At 45.6% G+C, this 25788-nt stretch overlaps 1 protein-coding gene across 1 annotated transcript in view; it reads left to right on the top strand.

The window, feature by feature from the left end:
- usp43a (ubiquitin specific peptidase 43a) overlaps positions 1-25788 on the top strand; it is a 494804-nt gene that overhangs the window by 102164 nt on the left and 366852 nt on the right. Inside the window, exon 3 of the mRNA XM_078225475.1 lies at positions 10337-10437. Within this exon, the coding sequence (XP_078081601.1) occupies positions 10337-10437 (101 nt within the window). The remainder of the gene's footprint in view (positions 1-10336; positions 10438-25788) is intronic.

Genomic DNA, 25788 nt, shown 5'->3' with positions numbered 1-25788 from the left:
AATCTATGATTCTCAGAAAAATGAAATGCCTTGTTGCAGAATCACCATTCAAAGGATGGTTGATGTTTATGTAATAAGTGGGAAAACTCAAAATAATGGCTGACCCCTCCCTGAGTTTCTTGGTGGAGGGAGGATAACTGGGGCGGAATCAATAAAGGTTTAAATTATTCATATGGTTTCCCAATGGAAAGCCCAAGAAACCTTTTAGAAGAATGAGAGGTGATCACATTGAAACATACAAGATCCTGAGTGGGCTTGACAGGGTGGATGCGGAAAGGATGCTTCCCTTTGTGGAGGAGACTCGGGGGCACAATTTAAAAACAAGAGCTTTCTCACTTAAGACAGAGACGAGGAGACATTTTTCTTCTGAATGCTATGAGTCTGTGGAATGCTCTTCCCCAGAGAGCAGTAGAGGCAGGGCCATTGAATACTTTTGAGGCAGAGGTAGATAAATTCTTGATTAATGAGGGAGTTAAGGGATATAGGGTGTAGGTGAGATGGTGGAATTGAGGCCACAATCAGATCCGCCATGATCTTACTGAATGGCAGAGCAAACTTGAGAGGCTGATTGGCCCACTGTTCCTCCTAATTCATATGCAAGTGGCACACCTTGGCTTGGACTCAGAAGTGAAGGAACTCAAAGGCATAATATAAAAAGAAGTTGTTATTGGTGTATCAAAACAAGGCAATTGTGGGGTCTTCGCCCTCAGTGCTCTACATTTAAGGCCCTTTTCACATGGTAGTTCCAGTGTGGGTGAACAACATCTAACAGGAGAGGAATGAAAGATCTGGGAACACATGTAGATTCAGCCAAACTCGGTACACATACTGTATCAGAGTAATTTAATGTCACAGTCTAGCTTGCTTAATGTTCCACTACCATGGTGCAGTGGGAGGCTATTATATTTTATATTTATCAGTGCCTTTGGATGTGCAAGATCCAGGCTTGAACAGTTAGCGGTTCTGCATAATTCAAAAGTGCTTTTTCACTGTAAAGAAGGCTTGTCTAGGTTCTAGCTGGCATTATTCACAAAGGGATGTATTAGGTTATCATAGCACTAATTCCAAAATCCTGTTGGACACACATTCTTGTTTGAGCTTCTCCCGGGTGTCTGAAAAGTCACACAATGGGGATGTCTGTAATGTGCTGGGATGGCTGCCTCTAGATGCTCAGATGGCGGCCGAAACACTTTGTGATGAGCTTTGTGGATTTGTTCAGTCCACTGGACAGGGAGAACCCACAAAAAAAGGAATATCCTGTTGACTGATGATCTCTGTGAATGAGACCAACGCATTGGAGACAGATCGTATTAGCGCAGTACAAAAGCAATTAATAACTTCTCTTCATTCGAGACAAAAGTGTCTAACGCTGCTGTTTTTGTCAACGCTATGCTATGCACTTTGGATGAGTGCAGAGAGCAAGATGTTTTGAAATATATTTTTTTCAAAATGGAAGTATGGTCCACAAACTGGCCAGGAGTGAACATTGTCTGCAACATAATTAGCAACGTGCTGTCTGAGTTTTTAAAATATCTTTCCGCTTTCAGAAATTAATCCTTGCTGATTTAGACAGTTTACGAGGTTGCCAAGTTATTCTTGTGCGCACTGTGTGGCATCGTCTCTCATTCTTGCTGTTACTGTTCAGTAGACATAAGGATCAATCTGAACCATGTATCATCTTCTCAATATAGTTGGGGTGGTGAGGATGGGGGGTGTTCTGCAGCCCCGAATACGCAGGTTCAAAGCCCATTATGGCTGGAGACTCTCACCAGAGGGGGCATAACTTGATTTGTGTGGGGGAGAACTCATTTTGAGATTCTCCCTGCTCCTGGTGGATGATGTAATCTGGTTGATGTCCAGTGTGGGTGTGATCCAGATTAGGATATTTAAATCTTCATTTAATTATGCAGAATCTGGACGCGCCTAGAATTCGCCCACCTGCCAGCGCAACGTGAAGCCGGTGAGAATCGCTAGTGGTCTCTGCAAATGGAGACCAAGACATGATCAAGCGGTGGTGGCTCAGAGACCATTGGAGCCCCATCCCCCCCCCCGGGTGGTCGGGGCATGGCTCACTGCCCCCTGGCTAGTCCAGGTCGGCAGTGCCATGGAATGGGGCCTGAAAGGGTCTGGGCCTGTGGGAGGCCATTTGGTCACCCCATTGCGGGGTCCCACTCATGAGGGGCAGCCGTTGATAGGGAGGGGAGGGGGAATCCTTAACCTCTTTGAGATCAGAGCACCCTTTAAAAATAAGGCCCCAATCTCTGCGGAGCAGGCCTTGCCAGCATCTTTAGGCCCTGTCCCAATTCACGCCGCAAATCTCCCCCCTCCTCCAAAAAAAATGACAGTGGGAGAGGATTGTAATTGCGATTGTGCTGACCGACCCTGTGGGAACTGCACCACATTCCCTGGAGATGACACATAGTCATTTTGTTCTGGAGAATTGTGCCCGTCATGTTTCCAGTCTGAGGCAGTGCCCATTCTAAATTAATATAATTAATTCACAAGACCATCACTAACAATTTAAAAATTACAATGCAGTTGTCTGATTTTGTAATTGATGTGTGTGCATCCTAATGGCTTCACTATTCCACACTTTGGGAACTTGCAGATACAGTTTTCATGATAATAATGGAAATTTAGCAGTGCTTTGGAATCATGCAGCACAGATGGAGGCTATTTGGCCAAAACCGGTTCTAAGGAAGAGGTATCCAATTAGTCTCACTCCCCGGCTCTTTCCGTGTCTTTTTCACTTCAACTATTTGTCTAGTTTTCTTTTGAATGTTGCTAATAAATACACTTCAACCACTCCCTCAGGCAGTGCATTTCAGATCACAACAACTCAACTGTGCTCAAAGAAAAATGTTTCCTTTGGTCATTCGCTGACCTCCTGTCACTGGAAACAATTCCTCCTCATTTATCCACTGAAACCTTCTTCATTTTTAATGTCTCTGTTGCAAACATCTCTTGACCGATCTCTACTCTGAGGAGAACAAGCCCAGCTTCCCCAGTCTATCCACATAACTGAAGTTCCTTCATCTCCGGTCTCATTCCAGTAAATGGGGTGGTACGGGTAGCACAATGTTTAGCACTGCTGCCTCACAGCATCAGGGATCCAGGTTCAGTTCCAGCCTTGGGTCACTGTCTGAAGTTTGCACATTCTCCCCGTGTCTGCGTGGGTTTCCTCTGCTCCGGTTTCCTCCCACAGTCCAAAGATGTCTGGGTTAGGTTGATTGGCCATGCAAAATTGACCCTAATGTCTGGGGATTAGCAGGGTAAATATGTGGGGTTAAAGGAATAGGGTCTGGGCGGGATTGTGGTTGGTGCAGACTCGCTGGGCCAAATGACCACCTTCTGCACTGTAGGGATTCTATAAATCTCCTCTGAGACCTTGACATCCAATTCTCGATTGGAACACAATACTCCAGACGAGGCCTAGTCAGTGATTTCAAAAGGCTCAGCATCATTTCCTTGCTTTGGTACTCTCGCTTCATTAATAAAGCCACAGATTCCACCTACCTTTCAACCACCTTCTCTACTGGGCCTGCCAGCTTCAAAGGTTCCTGTGCACACTCCCAGCTCTGTGTTCCTGTACTCATTCCTTTTAAAATTGTGTCAATTAGTTCATGTTGCCTCTCATTTTCCTCCTGCCAAAATGTATCACTTGTCACTTCTGTGTTAAATTTCATCTGCCATCTGTCTGCCCGTTTCACCCTTGCTATGTCTTTCCAAAGTCTGTTCTTATCTTCCTCATTGTTTATGACATTTCCAGGTCTTTCTTGTCATCTGCAAACATTGAAATTGTATCCTGTCTACCCAGGTCCAGATATTTCATATATATCAAAAAGAACAGAGGTCTTAACTGACCCCCTTCCTCTGGGCAATAGCGCTGTGCTGTGAACCATCTGAAAATGTGATTTAAATCACTAACTATGGATGTTTCCACGAGGGTTTCACTAATAGTTACTCCAAAAATAGATAGGCGAGAGGTGGTGGGGTAGTGACATTGTCACTGGGTTAGTAATCCAGAGATGAGGATGATTTTCTGGGGACCTGGGTTCAAATTCCACCACGGCATGATAGTGAAATATAAATTCAGTAAAAATCCAGAATTAAAAGCCTAATGAAGACCATGAAACCATATTGTCGGCTGTCATAAAAACTCATCTGGTTCACTAATGTCCTTTTGGGAAGGAAATCTGCCATCCTTGCCTGGCATGGCCCACATGTGACTTCAGATCGTCAGCAATGTGGCCGAATCTTAAATGCCCTCAGAAGGGGCATAGCAAGCACTCAGTTGAAGGGCAATTAGGGATGGGCAATAAATACTTTCCCAGCCAGCGACACCCACATCCCATGAGCAAAAAACGCAGACCGATCCCCACTCAATCCGCCACACCCCTGACTCCCCGCCTGCACAGGACTCTTTCCTTAGGCCCAACTCTCCTCCCCAACTGCATCCTCTGACATGGCTGGACCACTCCTGACCTACATAAGAACATAAGAACTAGAAGCAGGAGTAGGCCATCTGACCCCTCGAGCCTGCTCCGCCATTCGATAAGATCATAGCTGATCTTTTTGTGGACTCAGCTCCACTTACCCACCCGATCACCATAACCCTTAATTCCTTTACTGTTCAAAAATTTATCTATCCTTGCCTTAAAAACTTTCAACGAGGTAGCCTCAACTGCTTCACTGGGCAGGGAATTCCACAGATTCACAACCCTGTGTGTGAAGAAGTTCCTCCTCAACTCAGTCCTAAATCTGCTTCCCCTTATTTTGAGGCTATGCCCCCTAGTTCTAGTTTCACCTGCCAGTGGAAACAACTTCCCTGCTTTCTATCTTATCTATTCCCTTCATAATCTTATATGTTTCTATTAGATCTCCCCTCATTCTTCTGAATTCCAATGAGTTTAGCCCCAGTCTACTCAGTCTTTCCTCATAAGCCACCCCTCTCAACTCTGGAATCAACCTAGTGAATCTCCTCTGCACCCCCTCCAGTGCCAGTATATCGTTTCTCAAGTAAGGAGACCACAACTGTACACAGTACTCCAGGTGTGGCCTCACCAGCACCTTATACAGCTGCAATATAATCTCGCTGTTTTTAAACTCCATCCCTCTAGCAATGAAGGACAAAATTCCATTTGCCTTCTTAATTACCTGCTGCACCTGCAAACCAACTCCTTGTGATTCTTGCACAAGGACACCCAGATCCCTCTGCGCAGCAGCATGCTGCAGTTTTTTACCATTTAAATAATAGTCAATTTTGCTGACCTGACTATACACCTCTAAACTGCCTGTCTGCCCACCCACTCACCCTGACTTCAGACCTGTGTCCCCCTGTCGAAGTCTGACCTTCCGATTCCACCCCCTGACCTCCAATGCTCCCCCTCCTCCAAAATCCTATCCCCTTACCGTAGACACTTACCACCTTCCTGGCTTGTCAATTTCACTTGGCCCTTTAAACTTACTGCGTTACGGCAGCTAGTTCAGCAACTAAGAGGTGCGTGGCCTCCTTCATCCGACCCTCTTGTATCTTGAGGCTGGGTTTTGGAGACAGATGCGCCTCCTAGATCTCACCCAGCCTGAGTGGGAAGGTCAGATGAGTAAAGCACAGAAGAAATCTGGCTCAGGTAAATGGGCACAGAGTGGCAATCCGGCACTCATTGCAACTCCGGGGAAGTTACAACCCTACATCACACTGAAAAGAAACCTAGTCTGTTTATTTGTCCAGCCAAGCTAAGATGGAGCTCAATCCTCCCTTCAACAATTAGAAATAGATGGAAGGGAAATTTCCTAAATGATTTGATTTATTATTGTCATATGTATTGGGATACAGTGAAAAGTATTGTTTCTTATGCGCTATAAAGCCAAAGAATACTGTTCATAGAGGAGGAAAGGAGAGGGTGCAGAATATGGGGTTGCAGTTACAGGTAGGGTGAAGAGAAAGATCTGCTTAATATATGATAGGACCATTCAAAGGTCTGACGGCAGCAGGGAAGAAGCTGATCTTGAGTCAGTTGGTCTGTGATCTCAGGCTTTTGTATCTTTTTCCTGATGGAAGAAGGTGGAAGAGAGAATGTCCGGGGTGCGTGGGGTCCTTAATTATGCTGGCTGCTTTTCCGAGGCAGCGGGAAGTGTAGACAGTATCAATGGATGGGAAACTGGTTTGAGTGATGGACTGGACTTCATTCACAACACTTTGTAGTTTCTTGCTGTCTTGGTCAGAGCAGGAGCTGATAAATCTGTGATAAATCTGGAAAGGATGCTTTCTATGGTGCATCTGTAAAAATTGGTGAGAGTTGTTGCAGACATGCCGAATTTCCTTAGCCTCCTGAGAAAGTAGAGTAAATGATGAGGACTCTTTTCGAGTCCCAGATCCATTTGAATTATTTTGATTTTAGTACATTTTTAGTGCAACAGTAACATTACTTCAAAAAAAAAATTCGTTGAACATAAAGTGCTTTGGGACATGTTGAGATAGCGGAGTTTTTATATAAATGCAAACTCATTCATTCTTATGCCCTCCTGACATATTGCCATCTATTGAAGTTTTTTTTCACTCCTCCCCCTGAGTTGTATTTTTATGTAGGACCAGTAGTAGCTGAATATTGTCGACTAATTCACTGAAAATTAACTGTATTTGAAATCCCAGCCAGACTGCAGAATGGGAAAAAGTACAAATATAGAAACTCAGTGAATTACGAGACATCTAAAACAAAAGGCTCTGGTGGTTAGCACGCCAACCTCCAATTAGAAATGAGGATTCATTTTGCAAGTCTCCCAACTGCAGTGTGTCATAGTTGAAGTGGTACAAAAGTGAACAGAAATATACCCACCTGAATGATTAAATCAACCATTATATTATCAGCCCTGGCAATGAACCTCTGCTAGCAGAATGTCAATCACTTGCAGATTTGGGCCATCTTCTCCAAGGATATTTGCCACCAACTTGTACTGTAGGGTCAGTTGAAGCCCCTTTCCGTGCTATGTGTGCTGGCTTGCTATTCGCTAAGGAGGTTTCCATGGACTAAATGTCCTGGGGTACCACTTCACACAGCACTCGTACTGCTTCACTGTTGACACAGTTCATCAAGATGTTTTAGAGTTTGTTTATTAGTGTCACAAGTAGGCTTACATTAACACTGCAATGAAGTTACTGTGAAAGTCCCCGAGTCGCCACACTCCGGCACACCAGTTCAGATACACTGAGGGAGAATTTAGCATGGCCAATGCATCTGACCAGCACATCTTTCGGACTGCGGGAGGAAACTGGAGCACCCGGAGGAAACCCAAGCAGACATGGGGCAAATGTGCAGACTCTGCACAGACGGTGACCCAAGCTGGGAATCGAACCCGGGTCCCTAGGGCTGTGAGGCAGCAATTCTTGCCACTGTGCTGCCCATGCTGAACCATTCCATTTTTTCCAGGTGAACCTTTCTGCCACGACATTTATTTTTATAGGTGCTAAATTTAAGGATCCTTTCCTTTGTCCCAGGCAATCCATGGAAATGCTATTTACCTTATTAAGGAGCGACATTCCTTTAATGTCGTAAATATTTTGCTGCTGCTCTGGATCCCACACTGATGTTCACTTGCAATAGCTCGTGGATCGGTTTTCCCAGACTTTGCAAGGAGTTTGGACTGACAATCGGGGTCAGGAAGATCAAAGTTATTGGCCAGGGGGTAGAGACTCCATCTTCCATCAAGGTTAACAACCTCATTCTGAAGGTCATCCATCAACAGTTTCACCAACCCTGGATCAACAATTACCAGCAACCTGTCCCTTGATGCTGAAATTGGCACCAGGGTTGTCAAGGCCACAGTTGTCATAACAAAGTTGAGAGGTTGAATGTAGACTGACAGCAACTAACTGAAAATACAAAATACTATGTGTTCCCAGAACCCTCCTTTGCAGGAGTGAGTCATGGACAAAGATGTGTGGGTGAGGTGGATTGACCATGCTAAAAATTGCCCCTTAGTATCAGGGAGATTATTAGGGTAAATATAAGGGGTTACGGAAATAGGGCCTGGGTGGAATTGTAGTCAGTGCAGACTCAATGGGCCAAATGGCCTCCTTTTGCACTGTAGGAATTCTATGACAACTTACACAAGCCAAGAAAAGGGGCTGAACAACTTCCACCTCCACCACCTCAGCCAGACATTGGTCATCTCCTGAGAAGATGTGGAGATGCTGGCGTTGGACTAGGGTAAGCATAGTAACCTGGTGTTGTGAGACTTCTTACTATTTCCTGACAAGACAGGGCGCCGAATATGGAAGTACACCAGGGTGTAGGGATCCCCAGCACCATTAGCCTTTTGATTCAGGGGCCACTCCATTGGCTGAGCCGATTGGATGGCCACTGCATCCCCAAAGACTAGGGCCGGAATTCTCTAGCCGTTCGCACCGGCAGGGTTCTGTGGTCCCGCCAGCGGCACAGGCCCTGCCACGGGTTTCCCGGCAGCGTGGGGTGGCTTCAATAGGAATTCCCATTGACAGAGGTGGAACCGGAAGATCCCACCATCGAGAAAAAAATCACGAGGAGGCCAGAGAATCTCGCTCGAGGTCTGTGGTGAGCTTGCTACAACAGGAGATCAATAGATAAACCTGTATCCATGACACAAAGATGTGCGGGGTTAGATTGATTGGCCGTGTTAAGCTGCCCCTTAGTGTCAGGGGGACTAGCAGAGTAAATACAAGGATGTCTGTAAGTGAAAGATCAAGTTGGCCGGGATTGGAGTCGATGTGTTGGAATTCCTTGCTGCTGACTAGAACGGCTGCAAACAAACAGTCGGGAAAAAACAGAGGACAAAAAGAAATGACAAGATGTTGGAAACAAAATCCTGTCAGAAGAAACGACTATCAGTCGACCTTGGGCCAACGTTATTCCACAGTTCCAGCTGCAGGAGGGACTGCCAGTCACAAATCAGCCTCTACAGATAACAGACCAGTGGCAGAGACTCTGGGTGCAGTCCACCATCACTCAAAATCGATAAATGCCAATAAATATATATTTTTCTGTCCTGCAGCCTCCAGCTCTGCCTGCAGGGTTCATCATGACTATGTAATGAGGACCAATCTGGGAAATCTATTTTCACTTCTTTTCTATTTTTTATTTTCACCACGTGGCATGGTGGCACCGTGGTTAGCACTGCTGCCTCACAGCACCAGGGACCCGGGTACAATTCCGGCGTTGGGTGACTGTGTGGAGTTCGTGCGTTCTCCCTGTGTCTGCGTGGATTTGCTTCAGGTGCTCCAGGTTTCCCCCCACAGTCCAAAGATGTGAAGGTTAGCTTGATTGGCAATGCTAAATTACCTCTTCTCAGGGGGATTTGCAGAATAAATATGTGGTATTACGGGGATAGGGCCTGGGTGGGATTGTTGTCGGTACAGGCCCAATGGGCTGAATGGCCTCCTCGTGCACTGTAAGGATTCTACCATTCTTTTTCCCTTTCTTTTCTTGTCCCTCCGGGTTTCTGCTGTTGTTGTTTTGTCTCCTCCACCTCCTTCTCTCCTCCCAACCCTTTTATACTGAGACATTGTTGGATGGTGGGACATCTCCAGTCAGTCTAAAGCTGCAAGAGCAACTCAAGCTAGTTCCTTCCCATTACTTTTCCCCAAAGCTCTGCAAATATTCATTTAATTGTCCAACTCCCTCTTAACTCGTGATTGAATCTACCTGCATCACACACTTAAGGCAATGCATTCCAGATCCTAACTGCGCCCTGTGTACAATTTGCAAGAAAATATTTGAAGTGTTTGTTGATTAATCAGCATGACAGATGGACTTTTGATTCTCTTGGAGGGGTGGGGGGGATGTGTTCCTAGGGAGTATGTGGGATCGCAATGAGTGACTTTTCATCTACTGTTTAAATCGAGCCACGTAGACAGCTCCTTGTCTATACAAGGGAGGATGTTCCCGATGGTGGGTGTATCCAGAACCAGGGGTCACAGCCTGAGGAGTTGGGGTAGACCATTTAGGATGGAGATGGGGAGACATTTCTTCACCCAAAGAGTGATGAGCCTGTGGAATTCATTACCACAGAAAGTAGTTGATAGCAAAACATTGCATGTATTCAAGAGCATATAGCACTTGGGGCGAATGGAATCAAAGGTTATGCAGAGAAAGCAGGATGAGGCTATTGAGTTGGATGATCAGCCATGATCGTGATGAATGGCGGAGCAGGCTCGAAGGGCCAAATGGCCTCCTCCTCCTATCTTTTATGTTTCTATGTTTAAACAACACTGGATGTTTTCCTGAAGTGTCTCATCCATCAGTGATCTTCAGTGTGAATGCATTTGAATGCTTGTCCTTTAACAATGTCCATCTCTTTTCAGCCTTCCAATGGCGGGGGTGAAAACTCAGCAGGGAGTCACCAAAGCGCACAGCAGGTCGGAATTCAGAGTTTTGTGCAAGAACTCTTTCAAGCACAGTACAGGTAATGATGATGAACAGCCTTTGAGAATATGGCATTAATTTAATCTTCAAGCACGCAGGGGATGGAGAAAGAACGATTTGAAGATTTTTATTTTGTGCTTTTGTACGACGGTGAGCAACATGCCAGTAGGAATTTGGAAATAGCAGGGTGTTTTTCTCTCTCTCTGCTACGCCACTGCGTTGCTGTCGTTGAAACCACTTTGAAGGGTCTTTACAATAAGTGAATACTAACAATTTTAAATGAACCTGATAAAATCTGGAGCCGCAGAACCCTGGGAATCCTTGTATAATGGGGACAACTCGCCAGTTCGGGAGGTTTCCCAGAACCTTGTATCTCCGGGACAGTGTTGAGATTGGTTTGAAGTCCCAGCTCTCACTGTTTCTCAGGGAACTGCTCTGTTGCACTCTCTATTCATGATGTTACTGGGGTGGTTAATTAGGGGATGTTTCCAGACATGTCTTAGCGCGACCGTGGTTTTATTCAATAGAATGGGCCGGCACTTTGAACATTCCGTCCCTTTTTAGTGCCAATTCCGATTAGCCGCCACTCGCTGAGGGACAAAGCACGCTCAGATTGTTTAGCAGGGAAAGAGGGGTAGTACCGGGAGCTGTGCTTCAGTGAATGTCGGCTAAATTGTTAACGCGAGTTGCAAAGAAAAGTTCTCCAGTCGGCAAAAGAAAATAAGGAGCTGAGTAAAATTTCACATTTATTGGGTGTACAATGAAAGCTACCTTTCTTTGTTAGTTAGAACAATCAGAAACACACAGCAAATGAGGAAATAACACCCTTCAACATCCCCCCCCCCCCCCCGCCCCAGCCCAAGAGATCAGAATGTATTGCTCACAATATCCACCGAATGCTTTCACTTAAGGAGATTACAGCCATGTTTTAGCGTGAATTTGGTAACTTGACTCAGTGAATTCTAGACCATTTCATTTTAATTTACGCAGGCAAAAAAATACTTTGCCCACAGTTGTTCCTGTTGATATAATTGGCAAATCGGACAAAATGGAACCTGTAAGTCAACACTTGTTTTGGGAGCAGTTTTTGAAAGGAGAAGCAGCAATGGTTTGATGTGTTTATAGATGTTCTCCATAAGCATTCCTTCACTCAAGCCTGGCTAATTAACTGCTCCGGTAAATCGGGGAGGTTTATTCAAATAGGAAGTGGCGCATTGGCTTCAGAGAAAGCTTCCAGCCTATCTTGTGCTTTTATTGGAGCAAAATATCTTTTGATAATGAAGACTTGTATCATATTGGTAACCGTATCAGTGCATTGCTGGAAGGTAGCGTGGGGTGTTTTTACTGTGCTCTGTAAATGAAAGTTGTTGTTTGATCAATACCTGAGCAATTTCATATGTTTGAGGAGTTTCTTGTGAGCTGATTTTTTTTTAGTCCATTTCATGCAAAAGTCTCTATTCTCTTCCCCTTAAGTTGCTTTTATGTGAAACTGAAACCCTGTTTGTGTGTGAAAGATGTTTCCCTTAGAGTTTTAGTGACATGATTGTGGTAATCATTGATGAGGTTAAACGTCAAGTCAGAGGAGTAATTTTCTCTGTGAGAACTCCCAATGTCATGATGCACGCAGCAACTGAGCAGTGATGCTGGATGTGCCAAATGTCATTGTATTATTTAGTACTCTGAGACAGAGAGGCAAGGTTCCTGTCCACATGTTTGGGGCCATTAGATTACTTGGATGTAGAACTACAGAATCACTATAGTGCAGAAGGAGACCATTTGGCCAGCTGAGTCTGCACCGACTCTTCGAGATACCCCTCCCCACCCTATCCCGCAACCCCGCGCATTTACCATGGCTAATCCACCTAACCTATAGAGTGGCAAATCCAGGGAAGTTCAAATGGGAGGGGCACATGAAAGCTGCCCCATTTATGGTCCATTTGAAATTAATGGGTGGTATTCTATACTCTTCGGCATGCTGAGTTTGGAGGTAGGGGTGGCATTTCATTGGATGGGAAGGTGACCCCCACTCGATTCAGTCAGTGTTGGGAAAGTCCATTGCATTTTCCCTGGCTCGGGCCAATTGAGGCTCATAAGGAGCAAATATTGCCCGTAAAGGCCTCTCCTCACCGCTGTTGACATTAATCCAGTGGTGGCCCCGAGGGCAGGCTAAGAATGAGCTTTACTGCAGATCTGGAAAGGTTTGAAGCTGCCACAGGGCATTGGAAAGATCGATTTGCCAAGTTATATATACAGTCAACAGTTTAACATTTCCAATGAGTAGTAAACGTGGCAAGTACTGTGATGTGTCTGTGGACTGCGTGTATATAAAATTGTTTATCGTGTACTGATCATGGATGGTGAACGGGATAGATTATGTTGGGTCTTGTGATTAAATCTGTATTGTGCAATGAAAAAAAAATTAATGGTGGGGCAGGCATGTTGCATGGCAGGCAACTTGTGTAGGTTACTTGTGGTCTCTCACTTGGGTCCTTCATTCCATTGCACTCAGTGCCTGGTTGAGGGATCTGGCGTTGGGAAGTGGGGGAGTGCACTGAGTGCTAACCCCATCTCCACTCCCCCAGCACCGGACCCCCCCACCCCCTCTCCAAACCCCCTTGCTGCCAATCCACCTTCCCCGCATCCCTGACCTGCAAAACCCCTCCTCCCATCATTTATCTCTTTCCTGGATTGGTCCGCAATGCTGGATCTCCTTTTGAGTGTTGTTCCAGCAGCCGCCACCAGCTCCCCAGTGGCGCTGCTGAGCAAAAGAACTGCCAGCCTCTGATTGGTTGGCAGCTCTGTGACTGGGGCCTCCTGCACTTGGTGTGCCGAATCTGTGAAAGGCCCTCTGGTGACCTCTTAAACGCCTGATTGGCTTGTAATACAATGGGCCTTGCCAGGAGGAGGCCCCTGGTCACTCACCGGCTGCCCAGCTGGTGGCCAGGACCCCTGTTGCCTCCATAAAATTCCCGCAATGGTTGCAAAATCCATTGGAATCTTTGATTGGCGTGTGTCCTTTTCCCATTAAATTTCTGCCTTCATTGTACCAGGTGCAATAGGAAAATCTGTCAAAGAAAATTGGTCTTATGGTGGGCGCAGTAGTACATTAACAGAGTGGCTGAATCAATCATTGAACACTTGAGTTTCTGTGAACATCCAGCCCTTTGCTGATACGTTCTGAAAGCAAAGTTCATTTAAAATTAGACGCTTGAGATTTCTTTAGAATTCTATAAAACTAATCCTTTCAATATAAATGAAAATAAGGTTTTTGTAGGTTAATGATTCATGTATGTAAGGCACCATTTTACCATTGAGACCAACACAATGGCCTAGATTTTCCTGCCAAAGTAATGCTGGGGATAACGGTTTTCTTGTGCAGAAACAATGCAGCAACTTCATGCAACGGGGGCAGAGGAGCAATTAAATTCTCACTGCTGCCTGAGGTCTGCTGCTCCACCATTAGCTTTGTGAAAACATCCCAGTGGTGTCTGGCTCATTGTTGAATGCGGTGAAGTTGTTGTATTTGTGCTACACGTACAAATGAAACTCTCCAGAGAAAGTGAAGTGTTGTCCATGCCACTCTAAGCACCCATTGAACAATGTGAATACTGCTAAGCAACCTCTCTGACACTGAAAATGAACTATTGCAGATGTGGAGTTTCCTTTCTCCAGGTTTTTAATGATTGTTGGAGATTTTCAATATGTAAAATATGAAATTATGACCTCTTCTCTCTATCTGAATCCTAATCCTCTTTCCCTCTTCATTTCTCTTTCTGTACCTGATTTGGCAATCAATTTACCCATTCTAATTTAAACTTTCATAATCCTTCCACCTCATGGGTTAAGGAAATACTCAGTTGCTTGCCCTGTTTAAACAGATCTCCGAAGCCCCATTTTCCTCACTGTGACATTATCAGCTTGCACCTCCAGCAACTTTCTATGCAAAAAATGGAAAATTTAAATGTTCGAGGGCAACAGTAACTGCTGTGCGATGCCCAGTGACATTACAGTTTGGCCTAAGCCATTTTCTTTTCACTGTTTGATCCCTCTTCCTCTGCCAACTGTTCCCAACAGATCCCTGAAGTGGTTCTGCCAGTTCAATTCTCAGGGCATCTGCAAGAATGCAGAAGCAAGATTCAACCTGACTTGCTCTTTGTAAATGTTAAAATGATTCTATTTCTGCCATAAGGGACAAAGTGGTATTTCCATATCCTGCCGTATTACCGTGCGCAGAGGCCCTGGCAAGATCAGGAAATTGAGAATATGGAAAATCATTCGCATCGGTTTGTGACAGTAGAAACAGTGCAGAAGGAGGCCATTCGGCCCATCGAGCCTGCATTGACAACAATCCCACTCAGGCCCTATCCTCGTAACTCCACGCTTTTACCCTGCTAGTTCCCCTGACACTAATGGGGCAATTTATCATGGCCAATCAGCCAAATTGCACTTCTTTTGAGTGTGGGAGGAAACCGGAGCAGCTGGAAGAAACCCAAGCAGACACGGGGAGAACGCGCAAACTCCACACAGAGCATTCAAACTCCACAAAGACAGTGACCAAGGCCAGAATTGAACTCGAGTCCCTGGTGCTGTACGGCAGCAGTGCCAGCCACTGTGCCACCGTGCCGCCCCATAGAAGTAAGAAGTGAAGTCATTGCTGCAGCTGTATTAATGACATTGGGATAGGAACGATTGGAGCTTTATGGCTGAGCAGTTTTAAACCATGGAGTAGGACAGACTGGTTGATCAAGTCAGAGAGAGAGGTGCCTTGCCTTCTCATTGTTGCACAATTGCATACAGATCAAGTCAATACGGAAACAATTAAAGGCTCCCAGTGTTTCCTTTGTACAGCAATGCCCATTGGAAATATTATCCATAAGTTAGTTTCCTCATGTTCCGATGACACCTAACCCTGCCTCTCCCCTATCACATTTCATTCTGCAACCATCTCAAGTTGCTTGTCTAAGATCATTGAAGATAATGAGGGCTAATAGCTTCCAGGTGCCACTTACTAAAAAATCGAGAAAACTATCCTTCCTGGAACGAGATATTCTCTCTCAACCTGGGTGGGGTGGCCTGTTAAAGGCTAATAACTCCCTTGGCTCAATACAAGTGCTTTTCATTTAAGTTACCTTATTTTAAAAAATGAACTGAGAAATAAAACAAACAAAAGTCACACTGAGGACACAATCTATAGAAAACGTGCTTTTTAAAAAGCAGTCGTTTCTACCTGACGATTTACATTTCCGCAGTTGACACTCTTATCATAAACTCTTGATTTGCCTGGTGGGTCTCCTCTGCGCCCCCTCCGGTGCCAGTGTGTCCTTTCTCGGGTGGGGGGACCAGGGCTGTGCACAGTGCTCCAGGTGTGACCTCACACCTCGAGATCTTATAGAAACATATAAAATTATGAAGGGAATAGATAAGATAGAAGCAGGGAAGTTGTTTCCACTGGCAGGTGAAACTAGAACTAAGGGGTATGACCTCAAAATAAGGGGGAGCAGATTTACGACTGAGTTGAGGAGGAACTTCTTCACGCAAAGGGTTATGAATCTGTGGAATTCCCTGCCCAGTGAAGCAGTTGAGGCTACCTCATTTGAATATTTTTAAGGCAAGGATAGATAGATTTTTGAACAGTAAAGTAATTAAGGGTTATGGTGAGCGAACGGGTAAGTGGAGCTGAGTCCACGAAAAGATCAGCCATGATCTTATTGAATGGCAGAGCAGGTTCAAGGGGCCAGATGGCCTACTCCTGCTCCTAGTTCTTAGGTTCTTAGGGTGTTGGGGGTAATATATTAGCATGAATAGAGGATTGGTTAGCTAAAAGGAAACAGAGTAGGCATAAATGGATCATTTTCAGGTTGGCAAGATCTAACTAATAGAGTGTAACAGGGATCAATCAATGCGTTATTGCGCATGTGCAGACGTATGATGCTGCATATCTGCAATTTCAGCAGCAGGGACTTGACGGACAGAAATAGAGCTGTCAGGTCCCTCCTGCTGCAGACAGCCTCAAACAGCTTCCCCCCCCACCCACAATCGCAGGCGATCACTGCCAATTGCGAGCCCCATAACGCAAGGGGCATCTAGCCCCCGCCACCAACTCTCGCTGACTAGACAGAGCCTGCCCCCCCCCCCCCGACTCCCCGATCTGATCCCATTGCAAAGTGGCTACAGACCCCCCTCCCCCTGATCCGATCGCACTGCAGAGTGGCAGTGGCCACCCCCCTCCCAAATCTGATCCTGTTACAGACTGGCAGCGGGCCCCCCCCGATTCAGCCGCCCCCTTCATGTCCTGCCCTATTCATGTCCTGCTCCCATAGGCCCCACCCTCATCGGCCTGTCCCCTGGCATTACCCGGTGGGCAGTGCCAAGGTGCCCACAGGGCATTGCCGAGGTGTCAGGCTGGCAGTGCATAGGTGCCAGGCTGGCGGTGTCAGGCTGGCACTGCCCAAGGGGCACCCCCCTTGCCCTCGGCCACCCCGGGGGACCTCAGTGACCTCCGGTTCCAGCAGGTGAGGCCAACACGACTGTTTTCCCGTTCATGGGGAGCAGGTGCTTTCCTCGCTGGAGAGAACCTTTCCCGGCAAAGCCATAGAGGGAAATGAGCCGGGCTCACTAAACAGAAGCAAATGAGGATTTAAATGAATTTAAATAATCTATTCAGCCTCTCATGGTAAATGGGCAAGAGGCTGACCTCACGTGGACAGTGCGGAAGGTTGTTGCAGGTTACAGAGGGACATAGATAATCTGCAGTGCTGGGCTGAGAGGTGGCAAATGGAATTCAATGCGGAAAAGTGTGAGGTGATTCACTTTGGAAGGAGTAACAGGATTACAGAGTACTGGGCTAATGGTAAGATCTTTGGTAGTGTGGATGAACAGAGAGATCTTGGTGTCCATGTGCATAGATCCCTGAAAGTTGGCACCCAGGTTGATATGGTTGTTAAGAGGGCGTACGGTGTGTTAGCTTTTATTGGTAGAGGGATTGAGTTTCGGAGCCATGTGGTCATGTTGCAGCTGTACAAGACTCTGGTGCGGCTGCACTTGGAGTATTGTGTGCGGTTCTGGTCACCGCATTATAGGAAGGATGTGGAAGCATTGGAGGGGGCGCGGAGGAGATTTGCTAGGATGTTGCCTGGTATGGTGGGAAGGTCTTATGAGGAAAGGCCGAGGGACTTGAGGTTGTTTTCGTTAGAGAGAGGAAGGTTGAGAGGTGACTTAATAGAGGCATACAAGGTGATTAGAGGATTAGATAGGGTGGATAGTGAGAGCCTTTTTCCTCAGATGGTGATGGCTAGCACGAGGGGACTTAGCTTTGAATTGAGGGGTGATAGATATAGGACAGATGTCACAGGTAGGTTCTTCACTCAGAGAGTAGTGAGGGCGTGGAATGCCCTGCCTGCAGCAGTAGTGGACTCGCCAATATTAAGGGTATTTAAATGGTCATTGGATAAACATATGGATGATATTGGAATAGTGTAGGTTAGATGGGCTTGAGATTGGTTTCACTGGTCGGCGCAACATCGAGGGCCGAAGGGCCTGTACTGCGCTGTAATGTTCTATGTTCTATTTAAAATATGCGCCGGAATTCTCCGGCCGTTTACGCCGGTGGGATTCTCAGGTCCTGCCGGCAGCACACCCCTGCCCATGGGTTTCCCACTGGCGTGTGGTGAGTGGAAATTCCCGTCGACAGTGGCAGGATCAGAGAATCCCGCCGCTAGCAAACAGCACGTCACCTCCCGCCGACGGGGAACAGGCGACTAGAAGGCCAGAGAATCTCGCCCATGATTTAAAATTAGAAAACGGGTATTTTCATATTTCGGATCAGTAAACTTTTAAATTTTTCCGTGCGAAATACAGCAATCCTCGATCTGTGAAGGAAGCCAACTATTTGGTTTATCAAAGCAAACTCACTCTTAGCAAGGTGTAAACCCACTGGATCAGGTGAAACCAATTATAGTTTTATTAAATCGGGTTCTGAAGTGAGCCACATCCTGTTTTACGGAAAAAAGAATTGTGGTTATCCAAAACTAAAAATTCCGATCTTCTGAAGGTAAAATGTTGGCTGACAGCACACTGCATAAACCTTAAATGAATCGAACTGAATGATAATTATTGATCTTGATTCTGCCCCCTTCCTCCCGCCACTTCATTTATCCATAAATTTCTCAAGTAATTGATAACTTGAGCACGTCAAACTATTCACCTGAAACCCAGCTGTGAAGATTGTTTTTAGGAACTGGATCCTAACAATAGGCCAAAGGTTGAGAAGGATTATACAAAGACAATACACACTCTTCATAAATGAACAAATTACAAAACCTGCTTTTCCTGACTGGATGATATAGTTGCAGTAATCCAAAAATGTGTGGCTTAGGTGGATTGGCCACAGTAAATTGACAGAATGATAGAATCCTACAGTGCAGAAGGAGGCCATTCGGCCCATCAAGTCTGCACTGACCACAATCCCACCCAGGCCCTATCCCATCGCCCCATTCATTTACCCTAACTAGACCACCTGACACGAAGGGGCAATTTAGCATGGCCAATCCACCTAACCCGCACATCTTTGGAATGTGGGAGGAAACTGGAGCATCCGGAGAAAACCCACGCAGACACGGGGAGAATGTGCAGACTCCACACAGACAGTGACCCAAGCCAGGAATCGAACCTGGGTCCCTGGCACTGAGAGGCAGCAGTGCTAGCTACTGTGCCACCGTACTGCCCATTGTGCCACCGTGCCGCCCAAATTGCCCCTTGGTGTCAGGAGGATTAGCAGGGTAAATATGTGGGGTTACGGGGCTAGGGCCTGGGTGGGATTGTTGTCAGTGTAAGCTTGATGGGCCGAATGGCCTTTTTCTGCACTGTAGGGATTCTATGATTCTATGAATCCACCATTGAGCAGCAGTTACAGCTACGGACATGAATCATTCTGAGATCTGTTTGTAATCTGTGCCCTATTACTTGACATATTGATGACTCCCTTGAAGTGGAGAGAACTCAAAATAAAAAGAGAGAGCATGCTGAGTCCCCAGCAAGTGCAAACGTTCTTATTGAACTTGACGGGCATACAAGTGATGACTGGAATCCTAATTCCAGTCTGCAACACTTTTCTTTCAGACCTCCAGAGGGATTAATAAAGTCTGATTATAAGTACAAGTCTTTGGGATCTGATAAGCTAAATTTCACATTTTCAATTTAATTACTTTGCCCTTCTGTTTCAGTTTGCACAGCCTAAAATTCTAATTCGCCAGTTAATTGTTAAATAAATTAAAGGTGATTTTTAACAAAAAAAGCTGTGGAACAGGAAAAGGTCGTTGTCCTAAAGGTCGCTCACACCCAGCTTTTTTCCCACCATATCCCTTAATCCTTCTGCAAGACACACATTTCTCATGTCCATCCCAGTAAATTATTCCTCAACTCCTAGCTACTTTGGGATTAAAACATTCCACCTAACTCCTAGCTTCCTGATGTTTAAAAAGCTTTCCTACATATTATAGCAAGCACAGTGACATTATTCACGGGTGGCACAGCGGTTAGCACTGCTGCCTCAAAGCGCCAGGGGCCCGAGTTCGATTCTGGCCTTGGGTGACTATGTGAAGTTTGCATGTTCTTCCTGTATCTGCATGGGTTTCCTCAGGATGCCCCGGTTTGCTCCCATGCTCCAAAGATGTGCAGGTTATGTGAATTGGCCAAGCTAAAATGCCCCTAAGTGTCAGGGAGATTAGTAGAGGTTATGGGGATAGGGCCTGGGTGGGATTGTTGTCGGTGCAGGCTCGATGGGCTGAATGGTCTCCTTCTGCACTGTAGGGATTCTATGATCTAGTGTATGGAGTGCTTTTTGAGTTCTGTTCAACACACCCCCTGCAAACATTGAAGCACTGCTGAGGATCCCCTGATCCAACACAAAGGCTATTAGGAACCCCCCAAAAAACTAAAGAAAACATTTATTAGTGTAGTGCAGAAGAATCCAGAGATCTTAATTATTGATAGACAGAGGCCGAATGATCCACGTGAACCCCACAATTTCTCTCCTGGAAGCCCCTTTATTTTATTGTTCCATGGCATTTGGGCATTGCTGGTGGATTAGCATTAGTTCCCCATCCCTAATTGCCCTTGAGAAGGTGGTGGTGAGCCATCATCTTGAATTACTGCAGTCCCATGTAATATAGGTGCACACTCAGTGCTGTTAGGGAGGGAGTTTGATCCAGCAACAGTGAAGGAATGGTGTTGTATTTGGAAGTCAGGATGCTGTTAGGGGCAGGATGTTTAGGGGGGATATGAGGAAAAGCTTTTCTACCCAGAGGGTGGTGACGGTCTGGAATGCGCTGCCTGGGAGGGTGGTAGAGGTGGGTTGCCTCACATCCTTTAAAAAAATACCTGGATGAGCACTTGGCGCGGCATAACATTCAGGGCTATGGGAGATGGGATTAGGTGGGAGTTCAAGTGTTTCTAATGTCTTGGTGCAGACTCGATGTCTTGGTGCAGACTCGATGGGCCAAAGAGCCTCTTCTGCATTCTATGATTGTATGTGTCTTGGTGGGGAGCTTGCAGGTGGTGGTTTTCCCATGTGTCCCTCTGCCCTTATGCTTTTAGGTGGCAGAGGTTGTGGGGTTGGAAGGTTCTGTCGCAGGAGACTTGGTGATTCGCTGCACTGCATCTTGTAGATGGTACACGATGCTGTAATTGAGTGTTGCTGATGGAGGGAGCGAATGTTTAAGGTGGTGAGTGCGTGCCACTCAAGCGGGCTGTTTTATCCTGAATAGTGTTGAATTCTTGAATATTGTTGGAACCGCACTCATCCAGGCAAGGAGGGAAGAAGACAAAATACCAGTGAGAAAAGGGGATAACACAAAATTCTCTCCTTTGACAAAGCTGGGTAACGGCAACTGAAAAACACATATTGCATCTACAAGCCTGATAATTGCTTTGCACGTTTGCTCAACAAAGTGTTTTTAAAAAATCTGTGACCTAGTGGTAGACCATTAGTGGTTTACTCATAACTCAGTGACTTATTGTCTGCGTCTGCTTCTTTTCACCCTGTCCTTGGCCCTTTACCTAGGCTTCTCACTCTTTTGAGATGGGGGTGGAGTGGGGGAAGAGAAAAGCTGACAATCTCTGCAAAGCATTAAGTGATTGCACGCAGCATATGGCAACCATTCCCTTTGAAGATAGTTTAATCGATGTCGTCAAAGTGATAAAAATGAATTGGAAATTGTACTGGGAACCAGATAGTGAAGGAGTGTCGTATTTCCATCTGGCAGACCAAGTGTCAGTAATGCTAACCTAATGAAATGCAGACTTGTTTGTTTAAGATAACCTTGAGGTTTTGATTCTTTCTATCAGATTAATTTATCAATATTGAAGGTTACATCTTTGTTTTGCTTCAGTTTCCTTTACCCATGAGGATAACCAGCGTGCTGTGGTTGAGTAATCTGAAGGTTTGCACATTTAGGGGTTGGTGGAACCTCAGTGAAAAATAAATCTTTCCAGTAGTCACTTTTGAAGAATCTGGTAGTCTTACTTTGGGGTTACAATTAGGACCAATCAATTGAAAAGTGAGATCAGAACTTAAAAAGAGGCATCTATTTAGTGCATGGAATCCTTACAGAAGGAGGCCATTTGGCCCATCGAGTCTGCACCAACTCTCCGAAAGAGCATCTTACCCAGGCCCTGTCTCCGTAACCCCACATATTACCCTGCTAATCCTCCTAACACACACATTTAAGGGACAATTTTGCATGGCCAATTCATCTAACCTGTGCATCTTTGGACTACAGGCGCACCCAGAGGAAACCCACGCAGACACGGGAAGTACGTGCAAACTCCCCAAAATCACCCAAGGCGGGAATTGAACCCTGTGTGGCAGCAGTCCTAACCATTGTGACACCGTGCCATCCCTAAAGTCAAGATCTCCCCATACCTGCTGCCACCTCTTCCCCCCCTCACCTGACGCACACAATTCCAGAGGGACCATGGAACATTTAATTGCTATAAAGGTGTTGTGCAATTGTCAGGCTTTGTAATGGTTGTCTTTATCCTGTAGTGTCTCGGTACATCATATCCATGTTTCACTATTGTCCTCCTCCAATTTCCACCAGTGTTGTCAATGTGGGAAGTAGTTGCTCCTCCTACTCCAGTCTGCTCCCACAAAGATAAAAGGATAAAAATATTGCAGCTGTTTCTGCATGCCCTCTGGTGGACCCTTTCTTACCTTTGTCAGGACTGATGCCTCGGCCACTCAACCTCCTACAGATGATGGGTATGGTGCCAGTGGTGTATATTTCTAACTCAGAATCACATTTGTATATACATCGTAGGGCCCTGATTTGCATATTACAAACTCATGTTCTGGCCATTCAAGTCTGGATTCTATCCGTGATGATGGTCGTTGGATCACCGGTGAAAACTGGTTGATAAGTGATCAAAACCATTGTCAGGCCACTACTTCCTCCTTTATATTTGGCAGAGGCTTTGAAAGCCGGACCCTCTGTAATTTAAGGTGCTTTTACATTTGGTGTCTCAGGGTGGTGAAAGTGCAGCTTTATGCCCTTGGTCACCCTTTGTAAAACTACCTCCCTTATCCTCACCACGCACTCAGCAGTTTCCCACAGCTTGAACTATAGAATGTCAAATAGATAGCTAGGGGCGTCTAAAACTAGAGGGCATAGGTTTAAGGTGAGAGGGGAGAGATACAAAAGTGTCCAGAGGGGCAATGTTTTCACACACAGGGTGGTGAGTGTCTGGAACAAGCTGCCAGAGGTAGTAGTAGAGGCGGGTACAATTTTGTCTTTTAAAAAGCATTTAGATAGTTACATGGGTATAGAGGGATATGGGCCTAATGCGGGCAATTGGGATTAGCTTAGGGGTTTCAAAAAAAAAGGGCGGCATGGACAAGTTGGGCCGAAGGGCCTGTTTCCATGCTGTAAACCTCTATGACTATGACTCTAAATATAAATATGTCTTGAGTTGCAAGTTGCAGTATCCACAATCATTATATTTTTGAAGGCTGTCAAAAAAGTAAATTGAAAGCTACCCTTTTCAAGTAATTTGATCAATCAAATACCTTGGCCATATTTGAATGGCATTGTATAGTTCCCACTACAGCACCAATGTTATGGAATCATACCAGCGTTTCTGCGTTATGTTGTGGATTACTTTTGGGTCCCTTTTATCCCACTTCATACTGACAGACATCAAATTCATTGAATTGATCTTGTGAACGCTTGAAGGTATCCAGGATAAGGCACACACATCTCTGAGCGTTGTTGTATTGTAATTCTGAAGGAGCGAATTGATCTGCAATTCTTCCGAAACCTGAGCTGTGGCTTCCGGTACGTTCCATTTATTGTCAAAGGAGAAAAGTTGGATTTAGTAGAAATGGTTCATTGTGTAAATCATACACTCAAAATACGTGACTTTACATTTGTGGAAAGTGGTCGGTGTAAATATACCCCTGATATGTACTTTAAGTAGGTGAATCCACCCTGTAAGGACCCTTCTGTAACCATAGAACAGAACCATAGAATCCCTACAGTGCAGAAGGAGGCCATTTGGCTTATTGAGTCTGCACCAAGATCATCTTACTCAGGCTCCGCCCTAGTACCCCCACAACCCTGTGCATGTACCATGGCTAATCCACCTAACCTACGCATCTTTGGATGTATGCTTCATAATGCATATCTTCAGAAATGTGAGACTTGGAGATATCAAGTAAGGAAGGAAGGTCTGTGGTTCAATCCCTCATGTGCACTGAATTATTTGAAATTAATTGGAGCAGCAATAGAGGCCCTATGGTGCCTGGGCTTGAGGCAGTAGCCATGCAGGTTTGTTGTTAGTGACACTATTGTGTGAGCCTGCTGAGATGTATGTGTGCGTGCGGGGAAACCGGGGAGACCACATGGCTGATGAGTTTGCTTGCTTTGCTTTTGAATCCGTTCCTTCTCTTTTTAGAAACAAAGTTCTATTTATCACTTGGCTGGAGGCAATCATAATATCATTCCATTCTTCTGTATGTGAGGGGACCAAGACTACATCCTGTATTTTTTAAAGATCAAATATATTTATTTATAGGGAGATTGAGATTGTTCATTGGTCTCAAAAACTGAATCTCTGCCTGTGCCTCCGAACCAAAGGGGCTGCACCCAGACAGACATATTGACATAGGCAGACTGACAGGATTGGAGATACTTCACCTTGTTACCTCTGAAGTGGCATTAATGACCCTCTGTGGGCTGCACAGACTAATTTCAAAGAAGGCAATACAGCTGCCATCTGCATTTGTTAGCGCAGGCTGGCCAACAGGAGTCTGTCTGCTCATCTACGATATCGGACCCTGCGACTCACCTTTTCATTTTTTAATCGTTGGAACGTTTAACAATCTTGGGGACCCAGACAAGGGGTCACCCTTTTTCAAAGTGTGACGTCAGTGTCGCTTTAAGAGATTTTTAAAAAATTATGATCTCTGCAGCTCTCACAGTCAGTGTTTCTCAGCTCACAACATTAGGTGATGTAATTGGTGGGCGGAGCAAAAAAAAACTGTGTGCCAGTCAGGTGACAAGGGTTGTTTTTTAGTTTTAATAAAAGCAAATTGCTGCGGATGCTGGAATCTGAAACCAAAAGAGGAAACGCCGGAAAATCTCAGCAGGTCTGGCAGCATCTATAAGGAGAGAAAAGAGCTGACGTTTCGAGTCCAGATGACCCTTTGTCAAAGCTTTGACAAAGGATCATCTGGACTCAACGTCAGCTCTTTTCTCTCCTTACAGATGCTGCCAGACCTGCTGAGATTTTCCAGCGTTTTCTCTGTTGTTTTTAGTTTTGTTTTTGGCTGCAGTGTTAGAAACGCAGCTGAAAGAAGTCTCTCTCTCTCTTTTTAGTTTGAAAGTTTTACCAGTTAGCTGAAAACACATCTTGTTTGCCATCCTGCAGTAAAGGATCGGTTGTTTTTGTGGCTGCAGTAAAGTGTCTGTGCTTTGGGGTTTTGGGAATCACAGAATCCCTACAGTGCAAAAGGAGGCCATTTGGCCCATTGAGTCTGCACCAACATCAATCCCACCCAGGTCTTAGCCCCGTAACTCACACTCGGGGGCAATTTAGCATGGCCAATCCCCCAATCCTGCACATCTTTGGACACTAAGGCCGGAATTCTACCACCCTGCCCACCACAGAATCTGAATGGATGAGGGGCGAACAACGGAAATATCCGTTGGCCTTGGGCGGGAATTTCCAGTCTCGCTTGAGCGAGGCTGTAAATTCCCGCTCTAAGGGTCAATTTATCATGGCCAATCCACCTAAATGGCACATCTTTGGACTGTGGGAGGAAACCGGAGCATCTGGAGGAAACTCACGCAGACATGGGGAGAATGTGCAGACTCCACACAGACAGTGACTCGAC

Source organism: Mustelus asterias, chromosome 12 (genome assembly GCF_964213995.1).
Source record: "Mustelus asterias chromosome 12, sMusAst1.hap1.1, whole genome shotgun sequence".
Taxonomy (NCBI): domain Eukaryota; kingdom Metazoa; phylum Chordata; class Chondrichthyes; order Carcharhiniformes; family Triakidae; genus Mustelus; species Mustelus asterias.
Note: the sequence above shows the minus strand (reverse complement) of the source record. Positions and strands in the feature narration are given on the sequence as shown.